Consider the following 24,767-nt stretch of genomic DNA (forward strand, 5'->3'; position numbering starts at 1 on the left):
AGCTTTTTAGCATTAGAGGCTTTGCAAAGCAGCAGCTGAATCGCTTTATTCAGTTTTAGCATATGAAATTTTTGTAATTTCCAAACACATGTATGACGTCTCTTCTTTTGTCTTGATATTGATTTTTAAAAAACCATTCCTATTTGACATCTTGAATTCAGCATTATTTTTGTCTAATATTACTTTCATATTACGCATCCCATATGCTTGTAGTAAATTTTTATATCCATTTTATGAATTTTGCAGGAACAAGTACAAGGAGGCTGCGCTCCCTAGTGAAGGTATCGTCTCTTGCCAATCTGATGTCGCCAGTCTCAACGGCAAAGAAAGTCGGTCATGTATTGCAGGTAAGAAGCAGCTGTACATAGAGTTAATACATGCAGAGCTAATATGTCCACTTCAAGAATGGATCAATGAGCAGCCTAGTGCATAGATAATATAAAATCAATTTTATGAAATGGAGTAGAGCTGATGGGGGCAGCCATTACAAGGCCACCCAGTGGCAGATATTTGAATGGTGATCACTCTTTTTCTTCACAATACTGATGATATGACAGCATAGATAGTGCTGATGAGCAGTACAACCACCTAATGTAATCTAATTTTGTCTGGATACAAAGCAGTGACTTGGGACTTTTTCTCAAGACCATATATGTCTGTGATTGTAAAAATAATGCCAATGGTAATCAACAGTTTCAAGCTAATTATATATGTGCATCCAATATGTTACACTTCGGAGCTCAAAGTGCCAAGGGATGTGTGGGGTCTAGAGCAGATTGATTTTATTCCTTCCACATACTTGAGTGGGATGGTACATCACAAGATCTACTAAATTTAACCTTTTCTCTCGGGATAAATCCTTTTAATAATTTTGTGATCTGTACTGATGCATTGCCAAACTTTATTTTTGTGACAACTGTAACATTGATTTGATAAGTTGGGGAAACTGGGTGTTTAGTTTATAGGCTTCTGAATCATAGAGTTGGGCGACTATCCCTTTTTCCTAGTCGACTAGTCGCAGCAAATAGTCACAACTACGACTACTCGCGACTATCTGTGGTAAAAAAGTTGGACCGAAAATCGGGTGAAAGATTGGGGCAAATTTATGATACAAGTCAACAACACCAATTTAATGATGATTTGTTGGTTAATTTTACTATTGTAAGACGATGATTAACGTTTTATCACATTTTCGTTGTAGTTTATATTAGTATTTGGTTGTCTGATTCAGATATCTGGCACTTTCAAATGATTTTTTAACATAAAAATATAGTTGTGTGAGTCAACTTTTGGTTTTCAATAGTCGTAGTCGCGACTACCAGTACTAGTCACGACTAACGACTTAGTCGCCCGAGCCTACTGAATCAAATAAAGTTTAGTAAGTACCATACTGATGCGAGTATAGTCCCACCTTCGAGTAAAGTCCCACCCCCAAATTTTCGAAAAATTTCAGAAATTAAAAAAAAAAAAAAAATCAAGATGTTTTGTATTTTTAATATGAAAATTGATAATTTGTATTCATGTCATACTCTATTAATGATTTCAAAATGCATTGAATTTGTATGATCCTAGCATTTTGGTCTAGGTCCAGGGACACTCCGAAACCGAAAAAAACTAAACTTTTTTTTTTTTTAAATTCGAGTATAATCCCCCCCCCCAATTGTTAAAAAATTTCACATAAAAAACGGGTGGGACTATACTCAAGCCATCATTACAGTAAGTAGAAAGGAAAGCATTTCATCTTATTGGTCTGATTATTGGTTAATTCTTTTGAGTAGCATCTGAAAATTAAGGTTAATATGAATTGTATTATCACCCTTGACAAATCCCATCTATTCCATGTTTTAATTCTTCACAACTTCTCATCACATACGCCATATTTCCTGATTGAGGTGCTTTTATTAAAATACCGTATTTCGTCAAATAGTCGCCCCCCTCAAATAAACGCCCCCACCACTTTTTTCAACCAAGATGTTTCAAAAATGCCGATATTTCCATGCTATCTTGTGTAGTAGTAAGCTTACCAAGTTGTCCACATGGTCGTAAATTGCGTCAATAATTGGCGAAAATCTGGATTGGAAACCCGGAAGTGAGCCAGAAGTCGTGTTTCTAGTTCATAGTTCGTCATTTTAGCGTGTGTTTTTACTTTACCTAATGATTTTAACGGGAATTATCGTTCTAAAATTGACCTTGAATAAATGCCCCCCCTTGGGAAAATGTAACGCCCCCGGGGGCGTTTATTTGACGAAATACGGTAGTCTTGTGCCAGGCTTGTGGTTATGGGATAAATTACATACAAGAAGCATCTGACTACTTTAAATAAATAAAAAATGGGTAAAAAATGCCTGTATGAAATAGTGCTCACCACTAATATGGGATCTGTTGCTTTAGTATACAGTGTGGGCCAAAAACAACTTTACCCAATTTCAGAGGGGGGTTGCTCGAATTGTAGAAAAGCTATTCATGATATTATTACATATTGTAAATGTATATCTTTCTAAAAGTATGTGATGAAAAAATGAAAGCAAAAGAAGCTAAATTAACAAAATGGTGCTAGTTTTACGTCCGAGGGTCAAAATTCACTTTGTCCACACGTAATTCAATGGAATGTGTTCGATTGCTAAGAGCAAGGCATACATATGCGTTAGGTATACATGTAATTGGTGAACACGTTTGTCTTGTCTTTGAAAAGTTATTGTTTTACATGCATGAACGAAATACAATCGATTTTAATCCCCATGTACTTGTCATGTACTCGAACTTCACTCCTGTCTTTGACCAACAATTAGCATAACAATTACGCAGTTACAAAGGTTTCACCTGGAGCAATTTTTGAATTTTAAATAGGTCTTTGTGCATTTTGTGACTGCGTGGCTTATTTCTAGATAGGTTTGCAAGGTGTCAAGATACTTTAGTAAGGCAATTAACAACACAAGAGAGGACTTTTATGGCAGAGGTATACTTAAGAACAGGAAGCAGGAAGTGCAGCGTCAATTTCGGATTCGCTTTCCCGAACGTAAGAGTCCCGCCGAAATTAAACCTACCATAACTCTACATACCAACAACTTTCACAATTTCGAAATGTGATGAATGGATACAAAGCACGAAGCGGACGTCCAAGAGCTGGCCATTCAGCTGCAAATATTGCAGCAGTTCAAAGGAACATGCAGCTAACCCCCGAGTCAGTCTTCGACGCAAGAATTTGCCGAACATACCACGAACGCAATAAGTTCAATAACTTCAAACTTTCTTGTAGATAACATTTCGTAATGACAGAATATGAGGTCTCAGGTTACTGCTTTGCGCATATTTGAAGAAATTTGTTTATTATATCTTTGCAGCATGAAAGCTGCATGTCATGACGGAATATCGTTGCTCGACATTTGAATTGTTTATTTGTTTATTTATTTGATTGTGTTATATAAAATTGCTGAACAAATGTGTGCGTATACTGAGTGGTTCTCATTCTCTATCGAACTCGCTATTGCAAGTGATGCGATGTGACTGCCAGTAGGCCTTCGCGTGGACAAAGTTAATTTTGACCCTTTGATTTAAAACTAGCGTCACATTTTTATTTTAATACATTTTTGAATCGTTTTTTCACCAAATACTCTTAAGAAGATGTTCTTTACGAATATGTGATAACATTTTGAAACAGGCTTTCAATTTTGAGATATGAATCTTTTAAATTGGGTAAAGTTGTTTTTGGCCCACACTGTACATCAAGAGAGGTTGTAGCTGTCCAAGGTCAGTGAATGTGCCCCCTCTCCCAAACCACCAAAGATGGCCTGTTTGGATCCGTATGATGCATATATCACAGACTTGGTCACAAAACTGGCTGTATCCAAAATTGATGTTTTGAGTTTAATAGTTCTTTCTAAAAAATAATATTAAAATTATAGCAAAAGCAATGAGTAATGAGTACATAATTCTCCTTGATACAATCATGGAAGTAAGAGACAAACATAGGACAGTGGGCATAACCAGTTGCAAGTCCTTCTGATATGATGTTACTCAATCCACCAATCATATGCTAGTATATTATCACCTTATTCAATCATCCAATCACCTGATCTGATCACTTTTCAGCATTTACTACGCACACGTTTTGTCCAACGTCAGCAACAACTATGAAAGTATTGTCACACAATGCTGAGCTAAGATTCAGCTAAAACTGAGAAACCCAATTGAGACACACTTAATATGGATTTGCATTATGCATTCTTCTTGTAATATTTTTTATTTTCGTTTATTTGAAGAAAAAAAACCATTGTGGTGAAATAAAACAGATTGACCTCCTTTACTGTGCTGTGAATTGCTTTGAGAGGTTATAGACATTCCAAGTAGCTGTATATCAAATGAGCGCATTGAATAATCCCTCATTTATGTAGACAATAGAGAGATTCTGAGAGATGCTTATTTTTATGTTAAACATCAATAACTTAATGTTGATGCCATTTACCAAAATCAAAGTTTGTTTAAGTGTTGTGCATCCTTAATCATTGCATTCCTATGGCATGTTTATTTATGTGATGAGCGCCCTTGAAGTGTTAAGCTAAACATAGCCTGCAGCCCATCAATCACATGTAATTTGGTGCCGAATTTGGCACTGGAGGCTGTCATCTTGGTTTTTGATGTATTGTAGTGTAGAAGCTCTCGGTAAAGACACAATTAATCTTTACCTAAACCAACATAATTAGTATTTGTGACAAGAACAAGAAGAAGAATAGCAAGTGAAGATAATAAACATCATCAAGATACGTTTCAGCTAAAGTGTATCCTTGGATTTGTGATGATTTGTGTCACTTTTTGTTGTTGGTTCCGAGTCATCGAAGATTGTATTATTTAGTACCAAGCTTCTGCTAACCAGGTGAGCAAAGCAAGTTTGCCCCTACATTTGTAAAGATTAATTATCTGTAAGAAGATGCTATAGTTGGTAAATAGTTACCAAATAAAGGTTCAGTTGAGCGTCTGTTTTGTAAGCTTACCTAAAAATAGCTAAAAGCTTAAGGTCGTGTCAGCAGTGTAAACATAAACATTGCATTGGCACAGACAGTCACCACAGCCTCCAGTCATGTCAGACGTCACTGAATATAGCAATATTAATGAGTGTGCATGTAGATAAATGCACACTTGGTAGAAGCTTATAGATTAGAACTTCAAAGAAGTTATCAAGGCCTATGAATCCGAATCGTAGAAATCAAATAAAGATATCAGTAGTAGTGCCTGCATGTACATTTCTAACACTCCCACGAGGCGCTACGACAACACAAGCACAAACTGACACGGGACTACGTCTGAAAAATAGCTTTGTGGTATTTTTTAATAAATATCTAATAAAGGGGTAACAAGTTTACTCCCACCCGTCGCGAGTCGCTTACGACAATTCAAATAAAGTTTGGTAGTAAAGTGCCTGCATGTACGCTGACTCTAATACTGACATTAGTAATCTTGCAGTTGCACAGCTAGTGCATGCAGGAATAACTCATAGAATCATACAACACTGACACAGGACTTCTACCTAAAAAAGAGTTTTGTGGTATTTTGTTATCAATAAACGGACGCAAAGAGCTTACTCCCGCCCGTCGGCACACAATAAACGGGTGCATCGAGCTTTCTCCCACCCGTCGGTAAGCAACGTAGGGCCTGCATTCAAGCGAAGTTTCGTGTATACTGACATTCGCATTTATTTCAGGTTTCGACACATGTAGCCTCACAAAGCACACCTTACACAGGTCCTACGTATAGTTTCTCACATAAATTTGTGAACCGTTGTTCACTTTAGAAAAGTATTAAACGCTTTCGTTGCTTGCATCGGCGTCGTTTAGTTAATTAGCTCGTTTCGGTACTATCGAAAACATCATGTCGAGTCATAAAAGCAGTTCAATTAAGAAGCAGAAGATCTTATAAAAGTGATGCATTATCAAAAAGTACAGAATATGCATTATTGCAAGCTGCAACTCGAAAGGTTGAACTAGAATGTCGAGCCAAAGCATTGAAGGAAAAACAAGCTTTAGAAAGTGATGAATTTAATATCCAAGCAAGGGCAAGAGACTTGGAACAAGAAATGCAAGCCAGGGCAAGGGACTTGCAACAACAAAGAGAGTGGTTGGAAATGAAGACCGAAATAAACATAGAGCAAGCTAAAATAGATGTATTGGAGGATTATGAACATAAATCCCAGAGCTTAAGAAGTAGACCAAAATCGGTGCTTGATGACCTCACAGAAGCTCAACCAGATACAAACACATCAGTGAGGCAGTGGTTGAACCACAACACTAGAGAAGGTCAAGAAATTGATGGCAAGTTCCTAGCTAAACAAGATACAATTGGTGCTGTAGGACTAAATCCAGGGGCAAGACCAAAATACACTCACATGGATTCGGGATTTGCTAAAGACCAGCCAGCAGTGGGTATGACTACTGATGGTAAAGTACATGCTGATATAGGTCAACAAGTTCAACCTAGAAGCATGTTAACAACCAGTAAAACTATGCAAGTCAATTTTCCACCACAAAGTGAAGTCTTGTTTCCTGCAGCAGCACCTGAGGAATCAGAAAGTACAGGGGACAGAATACCCCCACATTATTTGTCAGCCACGAAATATGAAAATATTGATGAACAGTATCGTCAGTATGGTCAAGAACAGTACAGTGAACAGTATGAACATGACGGGCCTTCATCAGTAAAGTATGGTCATAGAGTAACCGTCACCAGAGCCTGATGTGAAGAAAAAACAAGTCATGTTGCCACGGCAACATACAACAGAAGTGAAAGAAGAAGATAAAGATACCAGTATAGAAAATTTGGCACGCAACCAAGACAACTTAACAAGGCTGCTGGTGGAACAACATAAACAAGCGAGTCTACCAAAGCGGACATTACAGACATTTACTGGAGACCCGCTTCAGTATGTTACTTTCATACGAGCCTTGAATTCATAATCGAAAATAAGAGCAAAAGCAATAGAGACCGTCTGTACTATCTTGAACAGTACACAAGAGGTGAAGCCAACAGTTTGGTGAAAAGTTGTATTCACATGGATGATGAGGTTGGTTACCTGGAAGCAAAAAGGTTGCTGGAAAGGAAATATGGTAATAAGCACAAGATTGCAGAGGCTTACTTAGCGAAGATGAGGCAGTGGCCGAATGTGAAAGGTGATAGTTCAGGGCTACAAGATTTGTCATTATTTTTGTTAGAATGCAAGAATACCATGACCAGCCTGGGCTATACTAATGAGTTGCAAAGTACAGCAAACATTAGAATGTTGATGATGAAGTTACCATATAGTATGAGAGACAGATGGAGGAGACAAGTAGATTATGTAGAAGAAGAAAGAAACAAAGTGGTAACATTTGAAGACTTCACCTCCTTCTTAGAAAAACAGGCTAGAATCGCAACTAATGCTGCCTACGGTAGAAGTGCGACGGAGAAGGAAGATAGTACTAAGAAGGAAGAAAGGGTAAAAAACCCAAACTATCAGACTTATAAAGCTAGAAGAAATCTAGCAACAAACACAGAAGCTGTGTCGGCAAGTGTGACATCAAATAGTCCAGGAGCCAGACCAAATGTAATGTCATATAGTCCAGGAGCCAGGCCAAATGTGTCGTCAAGTAGCCCAGGAGCCGACAAGCCGTGTACATATTGCAAGGGTAAAGATCACACTTTGGAAATGTGTAACAAATTGAAGGAAAAGCCTATAAGTGACCGGTTGCAGTATCTAAGAGAGTTGGGAGTTTGTTTTGGCTGCCTAAAGAAAGCAACACATTACAGTAAAATCTGCAAATACAAGCTTACCTGCAAGACATGTAAAAAGCGCCATCCAACAGTGCTGCATGTGAAACAGGAAGAGACAAAGAAGTCTGGTGAAGTTGCCAATCAGACATGTGGGCTTACAGGCGCCGGAGTTAAATCTAGTGAATCATATCCCACAATAATACCAGTCATAGTCTACTCAAGAGTTTCCAGAATGTCTGTAGAAACTTACGCCTATCTCGACAACGGCAGTGATGCTGTATTCTGTTCTGAAAGGCTGCAAAAGGAACTGCATGTTAAAGGCAAGAAAACCAAATTGGAAATTGAAACCATAACAGATGATATCATAGTAGACAGTGAAATCATCCAAGATTTAGAAGTTTCTGACATGAACAGAAATAATATCATCTCTCTTCCAAAGGCATACACACAAGATAAGATCCCTGGTGACTTGGCTGACATTATCAACCAGGATGATATTGATGCAATTCCATATATGGAAGAAGTTAAGCTAGGAAGATTAAGTGATGAATCTCAATGCCATATTGGTCTCCTCATAGGAAATAATGTGCCTAAAGCATTTGAGCCAATACATGTAGTAAACAGCCAAGGTGAAGGACCTTTTGCCTGCCAAACTAGACTTGGATGGACAGTGTATGGTGTCAAAAATAAAGAACACAAAAGGACATCAGTCATCCACAGAATTAAGGCACATGACACTATTGACCAGCAATTAGAGAAACTCTACAACGCTGAGTTCAATGAGCGAATCATTGATGATAAACCAGAGAGAAGCGTGAGTGAAGGACAATTCCTAAACAGAGTAGAAGCATCAATCAAGTATGTAGATGGGCACTACCAAGTAGGTTTCCGCTCAAAGATGATGACATGAAATTGCCGAACAATATACATCAAGCGAACAGCGGGCATGCCATCTGAAGAGGAAGTTAGAAAGGGACTCGGTTTTCAACGACCAATACACTGCATTCATGAATGATATGTTTAAAAATGATTATGCAGAAGAAGTGCCCAAAGATGCATGCAATAGAAAGGATGGCAAGGTGTGGTATGTCCCCACCATGGGGTGTTTCACCCCACCAAGGGCAAGCTACGAGTTGTATTTGATTGTGCGGCGAAGTACATGGGCCAGTCTTTAAACTCACAATTACTAAAAGGACCCGACTTGACAAGCAACTTGGTAGGTGTGTTGACGAGGTTTAGAGAGCACCCTGTTGGAGTTGTAGCAGACATAAAAGCAATGTACCATCAAGTGTGTGTACCAGAACCAGACAGAGACTTAGTAAGATTTCTATGGTGGCCCTACGGTGACCTGAGTCTGCCTCTGAAGGAATATAGGATGAATGTGCACTTGTTCGGCGCAACTTCGTCACCTTCATGTGCAAATTTTGCACTGAGAAAGACCGCTGATGATGGTAAGGAGAAATACAGCGAAGAAGTATGCAACACAGTGCTGTCCAACTTCTATGTCGATGACTACCTCAAATCTATCGAAAGTGAAAGCAAAGCTATTCAACTCGTCAGTGATCTCACCAGCTTGTGTAAGGATGGTGGCTTCAAGTTGACAAAGTGGTTGAGTAACTCAAGAGAAGTGTTGCAGTCAGTCCCTGAAGACGATAGAGCTGAGACTACAAAGACACTAGATTTGAAGAATGAAGAATTACCATCAGAAAAGGTGCTGGGGTTGCTATGGTCACCACAAACCGACAGGTTCGGCTTCCATATTAAAGTAAAAGAGAGACCTCCTACCAGAAGAGGCATCCTAGCAACTGTAAGCTCCATCTATGACCCGCTAGGATTTGTTGCTCCAGCAATCCTGCCAGCAAAACAAATACTGCAGAACTTAAGCAAGCTGCAGCTTGGTTGGGATGAGTCTATTCCTAGTGAGCTTCTGACCCGTTGGGAAAGATGGCTTGATGAAGTTCGAAATTGTCAGATTTCACCATCGAAAGATGTTTCAAGCCCAAGGACTTTGAAGAAAGTGAAGTTCAGATGCACCACTTCTGTGATGCAAGTCATAAGGGGTATGGTTCAGTGAGTTACTTACGATTAGTTAACGAGAGTGGTCAAGTGCATCTTACTCTCCTGACAGCCAAGGCAAGAGTTGCTCCTTTGAAGATCATAACTATACCTCGCCTAGAGTTAACTGCAGCTGCAATGGCAGTAAAGGTCAACAACATGTTGCAAAAGGAACTACAGTTGAAGGTCGAAAGCACATACTTCTGGACTGATAGTCAGACCGTGATCAAGTATATTAACAATGACACCGCCAGATTCCACACCTTTGTGGCTAATCGAGTCGCACTGATTAGAGATGGCTCCCAGCCACACCAATGGAAGTATGTAGGAACCAGCTCAAACCCTGCAGACGACTGCTCAAGGGGCTTAGCCGTTGATTGCTTCCTCAAGAATAGAAGGTGGACTGATGGTCCAGACTTCTTACACAAAGCAGAAAACCAGTGGCCAAAGACTACCATTGGAAACAGCGCTGAAGAGCTAGCTGATGATCCAGAAGTTAAAAAGAAATTAGTAGTCAACACAGCGTTGACAGAAGAAGCAACAGATACAATGGAGAAACTACTTACACGATTCTCCTCATGGTATCAACTTTGTCGTTGTGTTGCATGGATCCTCAGAGTCAAGAAATATCTCCGTAAGATCTGTCATGATAGAGATGATGATAGAGTTGATAATGGAGATGATGATGGTAGAAAGAATGATGAGAATGAAGAGCATGGCAACATTACAGATTTGCTTAATGTTGCTGACATGCAAGAAGCAGAAAGAGCTGTGATAGTATATGTCCAAACCAAGGCATATCCAGAAGAAATTATGACACTAAAAGAGCTGCAATTGAGAAGTAATGACAGTCAGCCAGAAGACGACTTGCGACAAGTTAGCAAGATTAAGAAAGCAAGTCCTCTCTACAGACTTAATCCATTTATAGAAGATGGAGTAATCAGAGTAGGTGGTCGACTGGCTAAGTCAGCTCTACCTGAAAAGACAAAATTTCCATCAATCATACCAAAGAAGTCCCACATTGCAAAGTTGATTTTACATGACGTCCATGAAGCAACTGGACATGGGGGCAGAAACCACATGTTGGCTCATCTGCACAAGAAGTACTGGATAACAAATGCCAATGCAGCAGCTAGAAAGGTTATCAACAGTTGCATCACCTGCAGAAAGAGGAATGCAAAAGTACAACAGCAGATGATGAGTGATCTTCCCAAAGACAGAGTCACTCCAGGAGAGCCACCATTTTCAAGAGTCGGAATGGACTATTTCGGTCCACTAGAAGTTAAACAAGGCCGTAGTATAGTCAAGCGATATGGTGTAGTGTTCGTCTGCCTTGCATCCAAAGCCATACACATTGAAATGGCAGCGTCTTTGGATACCGATGCCTGCGTAAATGTCATACTGACGATTCGTGTCCAGAAGAGGCCAAGTGAAACAGATCCGCTCTGACAATGGCACCAATTTGATAGGGGCAGAAAGAGAGTTACGCCGAGAAATTGCAGCTTGGAATCAAGACAGAATCCATGACTACCTTCTGCAAAGAGAGATTGAGTGGACCTTTAATCCACCAGCAGGAAGTCACCATGGAGGCATCTGGGAACGTCAAATACGGACAATCAGGAAAGTGATGTGCTCTGTTATAAAGGAACAAATACTAACAGATGACTCTCTTCATACATTACTGTGTGAGATAGAAGCCATAGTTAACAGCCGACCACTCACCAATGTTCCTGGAGAAGTATCTGATTTAGAGCCACTTACACCAAATCACCTTCTTCAACTAAAGAGTGACATGATCTTACCACCAGCCGCTGCAGGAAAGCTGAGTCAGTATGCCAAGCGTCGGTGGAGGCAAGTCCAGTATCTGGCAGACCTGTTTTGGCGCAGATGGATCAAAGAATACCTTCCTCAGTTACAACAAAGACAAAAGTGGATTCACCCACAGCGAAATGCCAAGGTGGGAGATGTCGTCATGGTTGTAAATAAATCTACACCCAGAAACGTCTGGCCGCTAGGAAGGGTGATTGAAACTCTCCCAGCAAGTGATGGACTGGTTCGACGTGTGCGAGTGAAAACTAGGACAAGCATTCTCACCAGACCCATTGATAAACTGTGTTTGCTGTTGGAATCAGAAGTCCCAGATCAAGATATAGGAGTGAAGAAAGATTCTACTTCAGCTCATCCACCAGTACCAGCACTTGGTAACCCAAGTACCAAGCCTAAAACTACGTCCAGTGCTACCAACAATGAAACTGTATCAGTGTCAGGTACTCCAGAAGCAAGACCAAGACGAACATTGAAACCAGTGAAACGCCTGGACTTGTAAAGAACTAAAGAACTAATAGTGTTATAACAACAAGTCACTGAAACCGTTATAACCAAAAGGTATCAGCTAAGCTAAATTGCCACTTAGTCTGGAGGCTAAGCTACGGATCAGCTGATATATAAAATAAGACTAAACATCAGTTTACGTTAAATTGCCATGAAAGGCAAGCTGACACCTTGCTTTCACTTTGGAACAACTGATGCAAACTGTCAAATTCATCATGAGATATCTACCAGATGTGATGACGGATGAACCTATCTGTACTACAGATGTGAAGACTGGTGATTCGCTCTCTACAGCGGCGTGTCTGCGTTTAGTGTGAAGTTGCCAGATTCAGTATACAACTCATCGTCAAGATCAAGAATGAACATGTTTGACACCTACATCACCACATCTGTGAATTTGATTTTGTAAAGAAGAATCCTATGCATGCAATTTGTACCGATGGAACCAGTGTGCATCATTAGCAAGTTTGTTTAAAGTTTGGTACACCACAGGCCCATGGAGTTTTAATTTGCAAGATTCTACATCGTATTCTACTGCTTAAAATGTGTGCACAATTTGTTGGATGTGTACAGTATAGCATGTAATCCATATTTGGGATACACATTTGAAAGTAATGTTCTCTGCGTGTATTTTGGAATCTCGATAATGCTCAAATTTGATTTCTCTTGAAATTGTTGCTCTGCTATTAATCAAAGGGTATGCATGATCGAGGTCTGAAATACTTTCACTCAAGTTTGTAATTGTGTATTCCCTTCTACATGTACTTTGCAAGTAAATGCATCAAGTAAATCAGCATCTGGTGTTTTGACTATAACCTGGATTGACTGAATTTGCAAATTTGGGCCATGGCTGCTATGGTTGTGCACAGGCAGTCATATTATATCAAGTTGTGTTTTTCTCATGGCTGCTATGGTTGTGCACAGGCAGTCATATTATATCAAGTTGTATTCTCATTTACAAGGTGTACCAAACAAGATATTCGCATGCAAAGAGTTATGTACTTTGATTGAAAGGACAGCAACAGACTGCATTTCTAGTTTACAAACTAAACATTGTGTGTTCATGTTGATATGTTGTGATCATGTTGCACTTAAATAGTATCTCCCATGTGTTCTGTTGGCTTTTCCAATCTCACCAAAATGTGCCTGTTGTGTGGGCTTTTGTTTGGTTTTGTTTCAAGTAATTTTGGTTGGCATGGGCAGTTATCTCTTGAGTGCAGCATCATCTATCTTGAATGTAAAATGAAGCTAAATAATTCTTTCATGTGAAGCTAAAATCACTTTTTGAAATGTCCAAAACTCAGTTTGTTTGGTTTTTTTTTTTTGGATCAAATCATTTGAAATTTTTTGAAATGTTTTTTGTTTTGAATCATAGCATTGATACAAGTTTTTTATCACACAAGTGAATCTCAGATAAAGGTTTTTGATTTCATAAACTTTTTTCATGTTTTTTTTTCAGTCAAGTTTGATGTTTTGAAGTTTAAGGGGTCACAAAGGCACCTCTTGTAACAGGTTCAGTTTTGTCAGTAAATGGCACACCAAAACTATGTTTTAAGAAGTAATTGTTGCTGGTAGCAGACAATTAGGCGCCGGAATGTTGATGCCATTTACCAAAATCAAAGTTTGTTTAAGTGTTGTGCATCCTTAATCATTGCATTCCTATGGCATGTTTATTTATGTGATGAGCGCCCTTGAAGTGTTAAGCTAAACATAGCCTGCAGCCCATCAATCACATGTAATTTGGTGCGAATTTGGCACTGGAGGCTGTCATCTTGGTTTTTGATGTATTGTAGTGTAGAAGCTCTCGGTAAAGACACAATTAATCTTTACCTAAACCAACATAATTAGTATTTGTGACAAGAACAAGAAGAAGAATAGCAAGTGAAGATAATAAACATCATCAAGATACGTTTCAGCTAAAGTGTATCCTTGGATTTGTGATGATTTGTGTCACTTTTTGTTGTTGGTTCCGAGTCATCGAAGATTGTATTATTTAGTACCAAGCTTCTGCTAACCAGGGGAGCAAAGCAAGTTTGCCCCTACACTTAAAAACAATGGTAATTCCATCAATATCGCTGAAGTAGGACTGGCGAACTTGACATGCATGCACGTCCGCAACTTTCAACATGATGGTCTTTCAAGAGCCATATTGTGTGAAAAATAGGGATCTTTCGGAGGAATATGCTAAAAAATGGGGGTGTTTCACAGGCAGATGCTAGAATATTGGGGTCCTCTCAGGTAAGATCATGAAATGGACTCTTTCAGCAGCAGCATGCAGATTCTAAAAATTGAGTCGCAGGGTGGGGATGGCCAATGCTGTAACAGTAAGAATGTTTCCACAAAAAGGGTCTTGGAAGACAAAATTGGCCCAGGATGAGGGTGGAAACAAGAAAAATGTGGCATATTTAGGATAATACATAACGACTACCTATTCTGGAAGGTCTGTTCTTTGAATAGGATAATACATACATACATACATACAAAAGTTTCTTAGGACGCAATTCGCCAAAGCAACATTGCGTTTACAAAAATAACATGAGCAAAATACATAAAAGGGAGTTTTTGGGGAAAACATGAAAAATATGGGGTCCTTGATGGGAATGGTACTAGGAGTCTTTAGGAGTGCACATTATGTAGGCTTACACCTTAGTACTGAGTGTGTCCCCTGTAGTAAATAGCATGGGTGAGACTGGTTACGTTCTTGCTTTACTTCACTTTTGGATCCATTCTTTTTGGCCTTGTGCAGTCAATGATGTCATTGCACCATGAGAGCTATTCAAAATGCTCCCTTCCTGGTTTCTCACATGTGTACGTCAGCGCATTGCTCAACTTGGAAGATGTGCGCAGTTAAATTTGCAATTATGTCAGTGACTGCAAAAACACTGAGAAGAAGACGTCAGATTAGTAAGACGTCAGATTGTAATTTGATGGAAACTAAAAGAGTGCGTATGAATAAATGAAAATGAATAAATGAGAAACCAAATTACCAGTTATAAAAATAAAATGCAGCTATGCGTAATAATCATAGATGGGGGGAATTGAAGTCAAATATGATCATTCTTTGATAAAAGATTACTTATTAAGTGTGTTTTTGTTTTAGCATGTCAATGTGTACTTGTATTTGTTTGACGCATATTTGACAATCCACCTCCTCAATTCCCAGGTCCTGATGATATGTCGGGCTGCTCCATACACTATTTTCCAGGCAGATCTCTTGCTTGAATGTTGTTATGGTAGATGTTCTTGAATGTCATATATGCTAAAATATTGACTTGAGTTGTAATCCATTAATTGTCTTTGAAGAACAAAATATTATGATATCACTTTACTCTGTTTATATTATGAAATGCATCCTCCTTCAACCTATCAAGATTGATGCTGAATGCATTACATAAACGCATTGTAAACAGTCTAACTTAAAGGTTATGGGCTGCAGAATATTGTTGTGACCTAGTGGAGGGTAAAATGGGAGCAAGCTATTTTTGTTAGTGGGGCAAAACGAGAAAAAGAATATTTGGCACACAATTTTTGCAGCAGCTTTAAAATGTGAATTATACAGTAAAAAGTTGTCAAAATCAAGCATCAAAACATGCAAACTGTTCCTCAAGTTCAAGGATTCGGGGAACGAATAGTTTTTACTATCTGCAATGTGAAGTTCAGAAGATAGATGATAAATAAATACAAATGCCATTGAATCCATCTATGGAATCCTACATATCTTTTAACTCTGCTGTGTAACATGCTATTAAACTAGGCAACAAAGATAGTGCAAACTATTCTTTTTCTGAAACCTCTGAGCTAGGCAAACAGTTTGCCTCAACTTTTACGGAAATTGGAAGAATTTTGACTTTTTACCCATACACAACAAGCAAATTGATCTTAGACCTTTTGAAGCCCCATAACTTCTTGACGATAGGTCATACACGCACAAACATTACATTTCTGGTAGGCTTATCTGTTTGGCCAGAGGCATAATTTGATATATTTGAAAGTGTTATTGGAATCAATTTAATTTTTGCCCCCTATACGATCCTATGGGGTTATTTGGGGGGTCTTTTTGAGGGTCACTGTCTCAAAATACTGCTTGGCAGGCAACAGATTCGAGTTTAGCATACCCAAATTAACTAAAACAAGTTGGTTGCCAACTTTTTACGCAAATTTGCTGGTTGAAACACGATTTTTTCCAAAATAGAATCGGTCTAATCCAGGAATACCATTGGGAATTATACAGTTTCAAGATGAGATCTAACAGTATAGTTAATGTAGAAATATTTGAAATATGGAAATATAAGTTTTGTATTGTCCTGAAAGCCTTATTTTAAACTTACAGAATTGTAATAAAGGTAATTAAATTACTCCTCATACAGTGCTATTTACCGTAACCACTCGGGTATAAGCCCCCCCCCCCTAGAAGGCAGATTTCACTTCAAAAATGGGGGTGGGCTTATATCCGGGGAGGGGCTAGTACTTGAATTTAGAAATAAGATAAGTCATCCCCATTCGTATATGCCCATGTACCAGTAATTTCTATCATCTATGTCAATTTTTTACAATTATAAGTGTGGAATGTTAATTATCAACTGATATTTTTTATATTTGTTCTTAAATGGGAGAGAAAAGCATTGATTTGATTTAAGAACTTGGCCAAAATTTAGTACTGGGCTTATAGCCGAGTGCACCCTTGTTCCCAGAATATTTTGAAAATTAGGGGGTGAACTTATACCTGAAGGTGGGCTTATACCCGGGTGGTTACGGTATTAATATTTTATTCTTGCTGTAATGCAAAATTGAAATTATCCTTGCATTCAATCCAGTAGAGTGTTTGCACTACATTGTTCTCCATCTCTACAATCAACTTGAAACAGTACACTTTGTTCTGTTCTGTTTGAGTGCCTTATGCAGTGTTCAATTTAAGGGTAAAAATATGGTCCGCCGGATGACCATGTCATAAAATCTGGTCATCCGCCAAAATTTTTGGTCATCCGTATACATTATATAATCCAAAATTTGATACATTTTTTTTAATGTCATCTTAAAAGGCCTATAACTCAAAAACATGTCTGGTGACTTTTTCCGGGTCTGGTTGGAGCTGGTCACATATATGCTTATATTTCATTTTGATTTGTGAAATGTGATTTTTAATCACGGAATGTGAACACAGAATTGAAATTACATCACAGAAAATCACAGAATTTAGTATTTAAAACCACCCACAGAAAATTGTGGAATTTGGTGTTTTAAATCACAGAGACCTTGTCACTTAAATCTATTGGTTTGCAAAATGAACGTGTGAGAGCAACCACGTGTAGTGCTTGCCTAAGCAAGTAAGCGTCCTGGTCCGTTACATCAAACCAAATCCCACAAGTGGGTGTTTTGACGTCCAGATATTCAATCTCCTCCTTAAAAACGTTTTTTTACACAACCTGTGAGAATGTGCTAAATCATGCTTACGAACATTGTGTAAAAGAAAAATTAATTATCTGGGAGCATGAAAAGTTTGAATATTTATTGTGCAAAATTTGCATCATGTTAATTAGCATGGAAATTTCTTGCTTTCGGTGACAAAAAACCTGCCTGGCTTTTAAGCTGTATGCAGTAAGCAGCTGGTTTGTTTTTGCTGAGGTGTGTAGAGTTTGACTGAAGTGTATTTGTTTTGACTGAAATTTGTTTTTAAATGTTTTTAAAACATGTTTATTTGTCTTTTTTAGGGTCATGTAGCCTCTTTCAGGATGAAAAAGGGAAAATTATTTATTTATTATCTAGTGTCACAAAAAAAGGCATTTTGCATGATTGTGGTCAATTTTCGATGTATATCTAATAACCATGATAACCATAAGTTACAAATTTGGTTGAGCCAAGTTTTCTTCACAATGCAAAAGGCGGTACATGGCCAAATTTGGGCAAATTCAATAGTAAAATATGAACAGTTCCAAGGTATACCTTGTTTGCTTTCCCAATTTGTTATCTACACATAATGTACAAAATATAATACTTAAAGGATCTTGTTTGAGTGGTTTTGCAATGTTCTGTTTTTTGTTTTTTGTTTTTTCAAGCTGCAAAAGCCAGTTCAATTTCCAGTGTGAACCACTCTTTCAGCAGGGGCCTGGGAAAATCATGCCCCCACTGCACTGCTTGTTGAAATAGTACAAACATATCTTGTAGGAGGCCAAAGCATAGACAAAAAGAGTCCCAGCAAAATAAACCTGCTGCATTGTAATTTCGCAACCAACGTAGCAATGATTTGACAAAATCTGACTTTGTTTCACCACACGTGTCTCTGTAGCCACGTGTCTAGGATAGATCAATATGCATTACAGAATCCATTAACGATGGAATGCCAGTAGTTCATGATCATCTTATCATTCTTGATGTTTACGCTGGGGGATTTAGAGACTGGATGGCCTGTCATTAGATTTCTATTGTTTGGGATGTAGGTTATGAATTGATGCAGCAATGTGGTTCACAAATCGACAGGCTATTCAAGCTGACTCAGCATTTATTTAATGTTTTTCATAGAGTTAATTATTTATTTTTCTGTATTGAATGTTCTGTAAATCTTAAAGCTTTCATTCATTTTACTGCAAGTTAAATTTCACAAGATTTTTGGCTCCACATATATGTGGGGTTTATATTATCATCCAGATGGTTGCCTGTCTGTCCGTCTGCCTGGTTGTTTGCCTGTCCAAGCGGAAGCAAATTCATTAATCCACTGTCCAGCTCCAACACAATAACCGATCAACTTCAAACGTGGTATGGTGATAGGATATAGTGGCCTGATGTGCTGTTTAGTTTTGTGTCATGTTATTTGCCTATTTATGAATATTAATGAGCTTATTTGCATATTTTGCCTACATTTTCATTAATCCACTCTGCAGCTTAAACACAATAACCGATCAACTTCAAACTTGGTGCAGTGAATTGATATGGTGGCCAGATGTGCTGTATAGTTTTGTGTCGTGTTAGTTGCATATTTATGAATATTAATGAGCTGATTTGCATATTTTAGCTACATTTTCATTCAGTTTAATTGCAAAGACCGATTAACTTCCAACTTGGTATGGAGATTGGCAGCACCCCCCTCCCCCACAAAAAATCCTGGCTACAGGCCTGGGGATTGGATATGGTGGCCTGATGTGGTGTATAGTTTTATGTCATGTTATTTGTGTATTTATGAATATTAATGAGCTTATTTGCATATTATTTGTATTTACAAACCTTTGCTATTTACAAGTTGTTTGAGGGCCACCTTAATTACAAACTGTGTAATTCTATGGGGTTTTTTAGGTAGTCAATTCAATCTTGCGCAATTAACATGTTACTGTCCTAAAATTTTCTTGAAGCTTTGATTTTTGCTATAAACTTTCATAAAAGTAGTAAAATTCCTGTAAAAAGTCCAATCTGTTAAAATTTCTTGCTGTAAAATATTGGGGTATTTCAAGTTATCAATAGAAAGCCAGGAGCATAAAAATTGCTTTTCATCAATATACATTGTAGAACAAGATATGGTTCTAGGAAGTGAAATTTTCTTTGAGCTTCTATTACCTTAAACACATTTTCATCACATACCATAAAACAGCAGAAAAAATTGTTACCAATTTCTGATGTTTCATGTTCGAGGTCCTAAGTGTGCCTTTTCTTTACAAGCATACTGTCTTTGCTGGTTTTTGACTTTACCTTATCAATTCAAGTGCATGATTCCGTCAGTGGCATAAGCCATGGGGACCGTCCCCCAAAATTGTCAAAAAGGTCCACTTTTCAGGAAAAAAATATATATAGGCCTATATTTTAGGGGGTAAAGTTTAGTCCACTCTTTGAACGTAAGCAAATTAATTGAGTAATTCAAAAAAGGTCCACGTTTGGAAATTCTGCACCCTGTCACCTTTCAAACAAATCAGGACTACACCCCTGGATCCTGTATTCAACTATCAGTGTGTTACTTTTATGAAATGTCATAGGTATAAAGTAAGTATTGGGACATTGAATGGAAAAACCACATCTTGAGCTCACCTCAAACGCCCACGTATCTCAACCTGTCTCCATGCATTCACTTGACATGTGAAAGTATTCCACGTTGTTGCTGGGACATTTTGATGTGCCCTTACAAAGGGCAAACATTCAATTAAGCAAAAAAAAAAGATTGCTTGCTAGTCCTCCAGCGACCGACCGTATATTTACCACCCGTGTTTAAAAATTAAAAAGTTTTTAATAACTTTTACCGACTGGCCAAACCCAAGTTTTTTTGTGTTTTGTTTTTTGTTTTTTTTTTTTGGTTTTTTTAATATTCTGCTTGTTAAACAACTGCTGATAAAATAAGCTTAATAAGAACAAACTCAAAATAATAAAGTAAAACAAAATAGTTAAATAAATGGTTTCAATAGACAGAGATTCTAGAGCCACAATGTTTGAATCTTTAGTCTCTGCACACACCTCTCTAGTATATGCATGCGTTGTTTGTCCATAGACAGTAGAGAGAACAGACTGAGCTTTGGCAGTAAACACACGTGCGTGTATATGATGTATTTATCCGACAGATCAAATACTTGATGCAACATGCTAGTTTGTACGAAAATAAAAAAAATACATAAGGGGCAAAATAAATAAAAAAGCAAGACCATATCTTACCATATCTTGTCAAGCATGATACGAGGAACATGAAAAAAATATAAGAGAAGGTCCCCACTACAAAATTGATTTATTAATTAATTAGTTAAAAATAAAATAAAGAAAATCATAAGGGGTGAAATAAATAAAAATCACCACCTTATTTTGTCAATTGTAACTTTTCTTATTTCTCACAAACTTGAAATTGCTTACTGAGAGGAAGCTTTCATCCAGAATTCTCTTGGACGTCTTCAGCCCCAATATTTGGGATGTGGGGGCACTGTTGGCTATTCTGAGCCACCGACACCAGTATATAAGAGAGTATCGCACCCACTACAAAATTATTTATCTCAAAATTACCGACATCCGACTCAGTCCCCTTGATCATGTCAGATTTATGTTGGGCAGTATAAACTTAAAAGGCCCATTCAGCAATTTACTCATTTGGAAAATTGTATAAATCACCCGGAATCCCAGATAAATCATCAAAATTCCCAGGCAAAATTCAGTTATTTGCACTTTTGTTAGTAGACTACTCCGTAGTCCACTTGCCCATAGTGTATACTCTGGATATTGTATTTAAGCTTAAAACTCTGATTTAATTAATGTGTGCACAATTGATAGATTTTCACATCTGATCTTTTCAGTTACCGTACCCCCTCTGTTTGTTAGCTTCCCAAGTGGACTACTGACTTTGACTTGCGGTTAACATTTTTAACACGGGACTCTATGGAGAGTTAGGCCAATTTCTGGCCTAACTAAAATTGGCCATGATGTAATGCATCTTTAATTGGATCTGGCTTGTGATTGGTCGCCCAGATCTCGTTATGGTTTAAATCCTCCAGGCACCTGCCATTACCATTAATAACTACATGGTACACAACTATGCAGCCTTTGTGATTTTTGATCTTGATTTCCACACATTCCGTATTGTCTGTAATAAAGACCCACGGGCATTGCATTTTTCCAAAAGGGGGATGTTTATTAGAAGTGAATTTTCAGTGAAAAAAATTTTAAAATCAGGTTCAATTTCCCGTAGAAAGGAGGGATTTACGAATATGCTAATACTACTACTATGGAAAATGACATTTTTGTGGTCAATACAGCATAATTACACCCGTAAGTGCATCATCAATCCAGTTTTCATAAAAGTTTGTTCACTTAGCTAAGAGGTTTCAGAAAAAAAAAATCTGCGATGTCTAGTTAGCATGTTGTTAGCAATTTTAGCCCCCCGATAGTTTATTCTTGGGGAAAAGGTGTTTTTGGCTTTGGGTATATAACAACATTTCCATTTAAAAATTGTTAATATCTTATTTTAGTTTATTATATTAATATTTACTGCCAGCTGCTTCTCAAAAATCAACGAGGCCACCGCCACACTTGCCTCAATGTAGCTACTTTTCTGATAATTTGTTTGTCTTTTAGTCAGTGCCACTTGTGATGAAGATAGATGTTATCATCTTGTTTTTCCAGTGTTGCACGTCAATTGGAGATTGAATGTTTTGTCCAGCAGATTATATTATAATTATAATAAAGATTGGATAGGAACGTGACCATGGGATTATGATTTCTGGTGTGTATACATACATGTGTCCTTCATATTCATTAATTCTAACTGATAGATGTTTGTTTTCTAGTAGATTATTCACTAGTTACTAAGGGATGAAATCAAAAACTCGACCGCCGGTTCCGTCCGATTCCCGTTGTTTTGAACAAAAGAAACCGGACGGAACCGGACATAACTGGCAGTCAACCGCCGTCGAGTTTTGATTTCATCCCTTATTGATTCAGAAAATATAAAACTAAATTTGATTTCAAGACCGTCCCAACATACAGAGAAAAGGAGCGGGAGATATCCATCACTTTTGTTTCCAGTCCAACATTTACACTGTTGTAACCATCTCATCTCAGTACATATAAACCATAATAACTTTACTCAACATGAATATGCATACTTGACAACAAAATATGTGACATTATATCCTTCATTAATAGATTCTTGTTCATTGATTGGTTAAAAGTGTGTCACGTGATCAAAAATAAACTATTCTGGAAAGAAGTGGAAAAAGTACTATTTACGTCCGTAAATAGTACTTCTGGATATATACTATTTACGGATAGCAGCATACCCACATCGCAGTCCATAAAGCATAAAAATAACTTTGAACATCGACATTGACTATGAGAATATTTTGTCACTGCCGTAAAACGACAACACAAACATGGCGAAATATTAAATCAAGCTGGAGTGGCTGCTTCTGCTGAAGAAGATTCACGATTTCAGCTGTTTAATTTGAACTTTTTTACCAGTTCTAGCGCAGGAATATTTACTGAATTCATACCACAGACCAACACAGTCAGATTCAGAGCGACACTGACACGGTAAGCTTAAAAACAAACACTGACAGTGCGAGACCAGTCTCAGACCGCCTAGGCCATGCATGCATGAAGGTAGCTGGCCTAGTACCGTGCGTATGGAGGCCTATCCCGATTGCACGATGGCCTTCGAGTTTACACATGTATATCTTTTTACATGTAACAACTTGAACAAATAAACACTGACAGTGAGTAAGCTTAAAAACCACTAACACAGGAACATGACAATGCGAGTTTTTGAACCGCCTAAACCGGCCTGCCGTGCATAGGCCCTACCTAGGCCTATCTTGAAGCATGGTGGAGTTTTCATATAATCTTTTAACCAATCAATGAACAAAAAATCTATGAATGAAGGATATAAAACAAATATATACTGCCTTCATTCGAGGTTCTGGTTAAAACTATGGTCCCTCGCTGAGATCAATAGTACTAATTGATCTCACCTCGGGCCCATAGTTTTAACCAGAACCTCTCATGGCAGTATATATTTGTATACTATCTGGTCCATGTTAGCCAATAACGCTTCTTACATCGCAAATATAATATTAACATTCATCAATATCTTGATCATATTGAACTTTCATTATTATTCATAATACCCACCACACCCATAAAATGAGATAACAATTCTCACCTAAAGTTAAAACAAAGAGAATTGACCAGTAATTGTTGTACATGTAGGTGTTCTGGGGATTCCTTGAAACAAGTCTACTAGTCAATATGGCATCTGCAACATAGTGTGTCGATGATCATTTATCTTTTTCCTCTTTGTTTGGAAACGTTTAGTATTTGATAGCTTGGTCAAATAGTGATTTCACATTTGCGGAGAAACCTTGTTTGGTTGACACTTTGTAATGCATCACATAGCGTTTGTATTTTACTGTGAACTTGAAAACCTAATGTGTCATTTTCATGGAAACAGAAGATTCTGAGAAGAAAATTATGTGTGTATTTGTTCAAGTAATGGTTTAATTTAAAATGTTTAAACAGTGTCACCAATTATTCTTATACTGGCTATGGTGCCTCTGAAGTGAAAAAGTGTGTACAAGAAAGTTGATGACATTTCTTTATTCTTCTTCAGACTACATCTATGACATGCTCCATTTACAGTCGCAGATGCCTTAGTTCCATCTCTTCCTCACCACAATTTGATGATCCCATACAGCGGCAGAACTACGGGGGGCATGGGGGGAACAATAACATATTCAATGCAAACATTTAGTAAAGGGTATATTGGGCAGTCATTCTCTTCTAATTCAGTGCGCTCAATAGTAATGAAGATATCATCAACAAAATGCAGCCAGAGTTTAGGCTAAATGCCATGGTATGATTGCAAGGCTTACAAAGGTTAACAACTATCAGGCTAACTGGTGACCCCATCGCAACTCCATGTTGTTGATTGTCGAAAATGGTATGAGAAGTAAGTGGTGTTCCACGATTAGATCCAGTGGAATACATGTGAACAGGGCGGTTACGTCATATGATGTTATTGTTTCACCTTTGCTCAGTGTGATATCCTTGATCCGGTTAACAAACTCTTGGGTGTTTTTGATGTGGTGTGGAGATTGTCCAACCAACAAGGGGCCTAAGATTTTAGCTGTGGTACTTCGCGAGATTGTATGTTACAGATCCGATACTGCTCACAATGGGCCTGACAGGTATTGGTT

The 24,767-nt window shown here is 38.0% G+C and overlaps 3 protein-coding genes across 3 annotated transcripts; all 3 read left to right on the forward strand.

The window, feature by feature from the left end:
• Window positions 1-7,039: 7,039 nt before the first annotated feature.
• LOC140147478 (uncharacterized) lies at window positions 7,040-8,647 on the forward strand. Its single transcript, XM_072169254.1, has one exon. The coding sequence runs from the start codon at window positions 7,040-7,042 to the stop codon at window positions 8,645-8,647; it is 1,608 nt and encodes a 535-aa protein (XP_072025355.1).
• Window positions 8,648-8,896: 249 nt separating this feature from the next.
• On the forward strand, window positions 8,897-9,811 carry LOC140147479 (uncharacterized). Its single transcript, XM_072169255.1, has one exon. It carries the CDS (start codon window positions 8,897-8,899, stop codon window positions 9,809-9,811), a length of 915 nt encoding a protein of 304 aa, XP_072025356.1.
• Window positions 9,812-9,930: 119 nt separating this feature from the next.
• Window positions 9,931-11,241, forward strand: LOC140147480 (uncharacterized). Its single transcript, XM_072169256.1, has one exon. The coding sequence runs from the start codon at window positions 9,931-9,933 to the stop codon at window positions 11,239-11,241; it is 1,311 nt and encodes a 436-aa protein (XP_072025357.1).
• The last annotated feature ends 13,526 nt before the right edge of the window (window positions 11,242-24,767 follow it).

This window comes from Amphiura filiformis, chromosome 3 (genome assembly GCF_039555335.1).
Source record: "Amphiura filiformis chromosome 3, Afil_fr2py, whole genome shotgun sequence".
Classification (NCBI taxonomy): domain Eukaryota; kingdom Metazoa; phylum Echinodermata; class Ophiuroidea; order Amphilepidida; family Amphiuridae; genus Amphiura; species Amphiura filiformis.

Coding starts and splice junctions, on each gene's coding strand:
- LOC140147478 (XM_072169254.1), top strand. CDS start 7,040: ATGGATGATGAGGTTGGTTACCTGGAAGCAAAAAGGTTGCTGGAAAGG.
- LOC140147479 (XM_072169255.1), top strand. CDS start 8,897: ATGGGCCAGTCTTTAAACTCACAATTACTAAAAGGACCCGACTTGACA.
- LOC140147480 (XM_072169256.1), top strand. CDS start 9,931: ATGGCAGTAAAGGTCAACAACATGTTGCAAAAGGAACTACAGTTGAAG.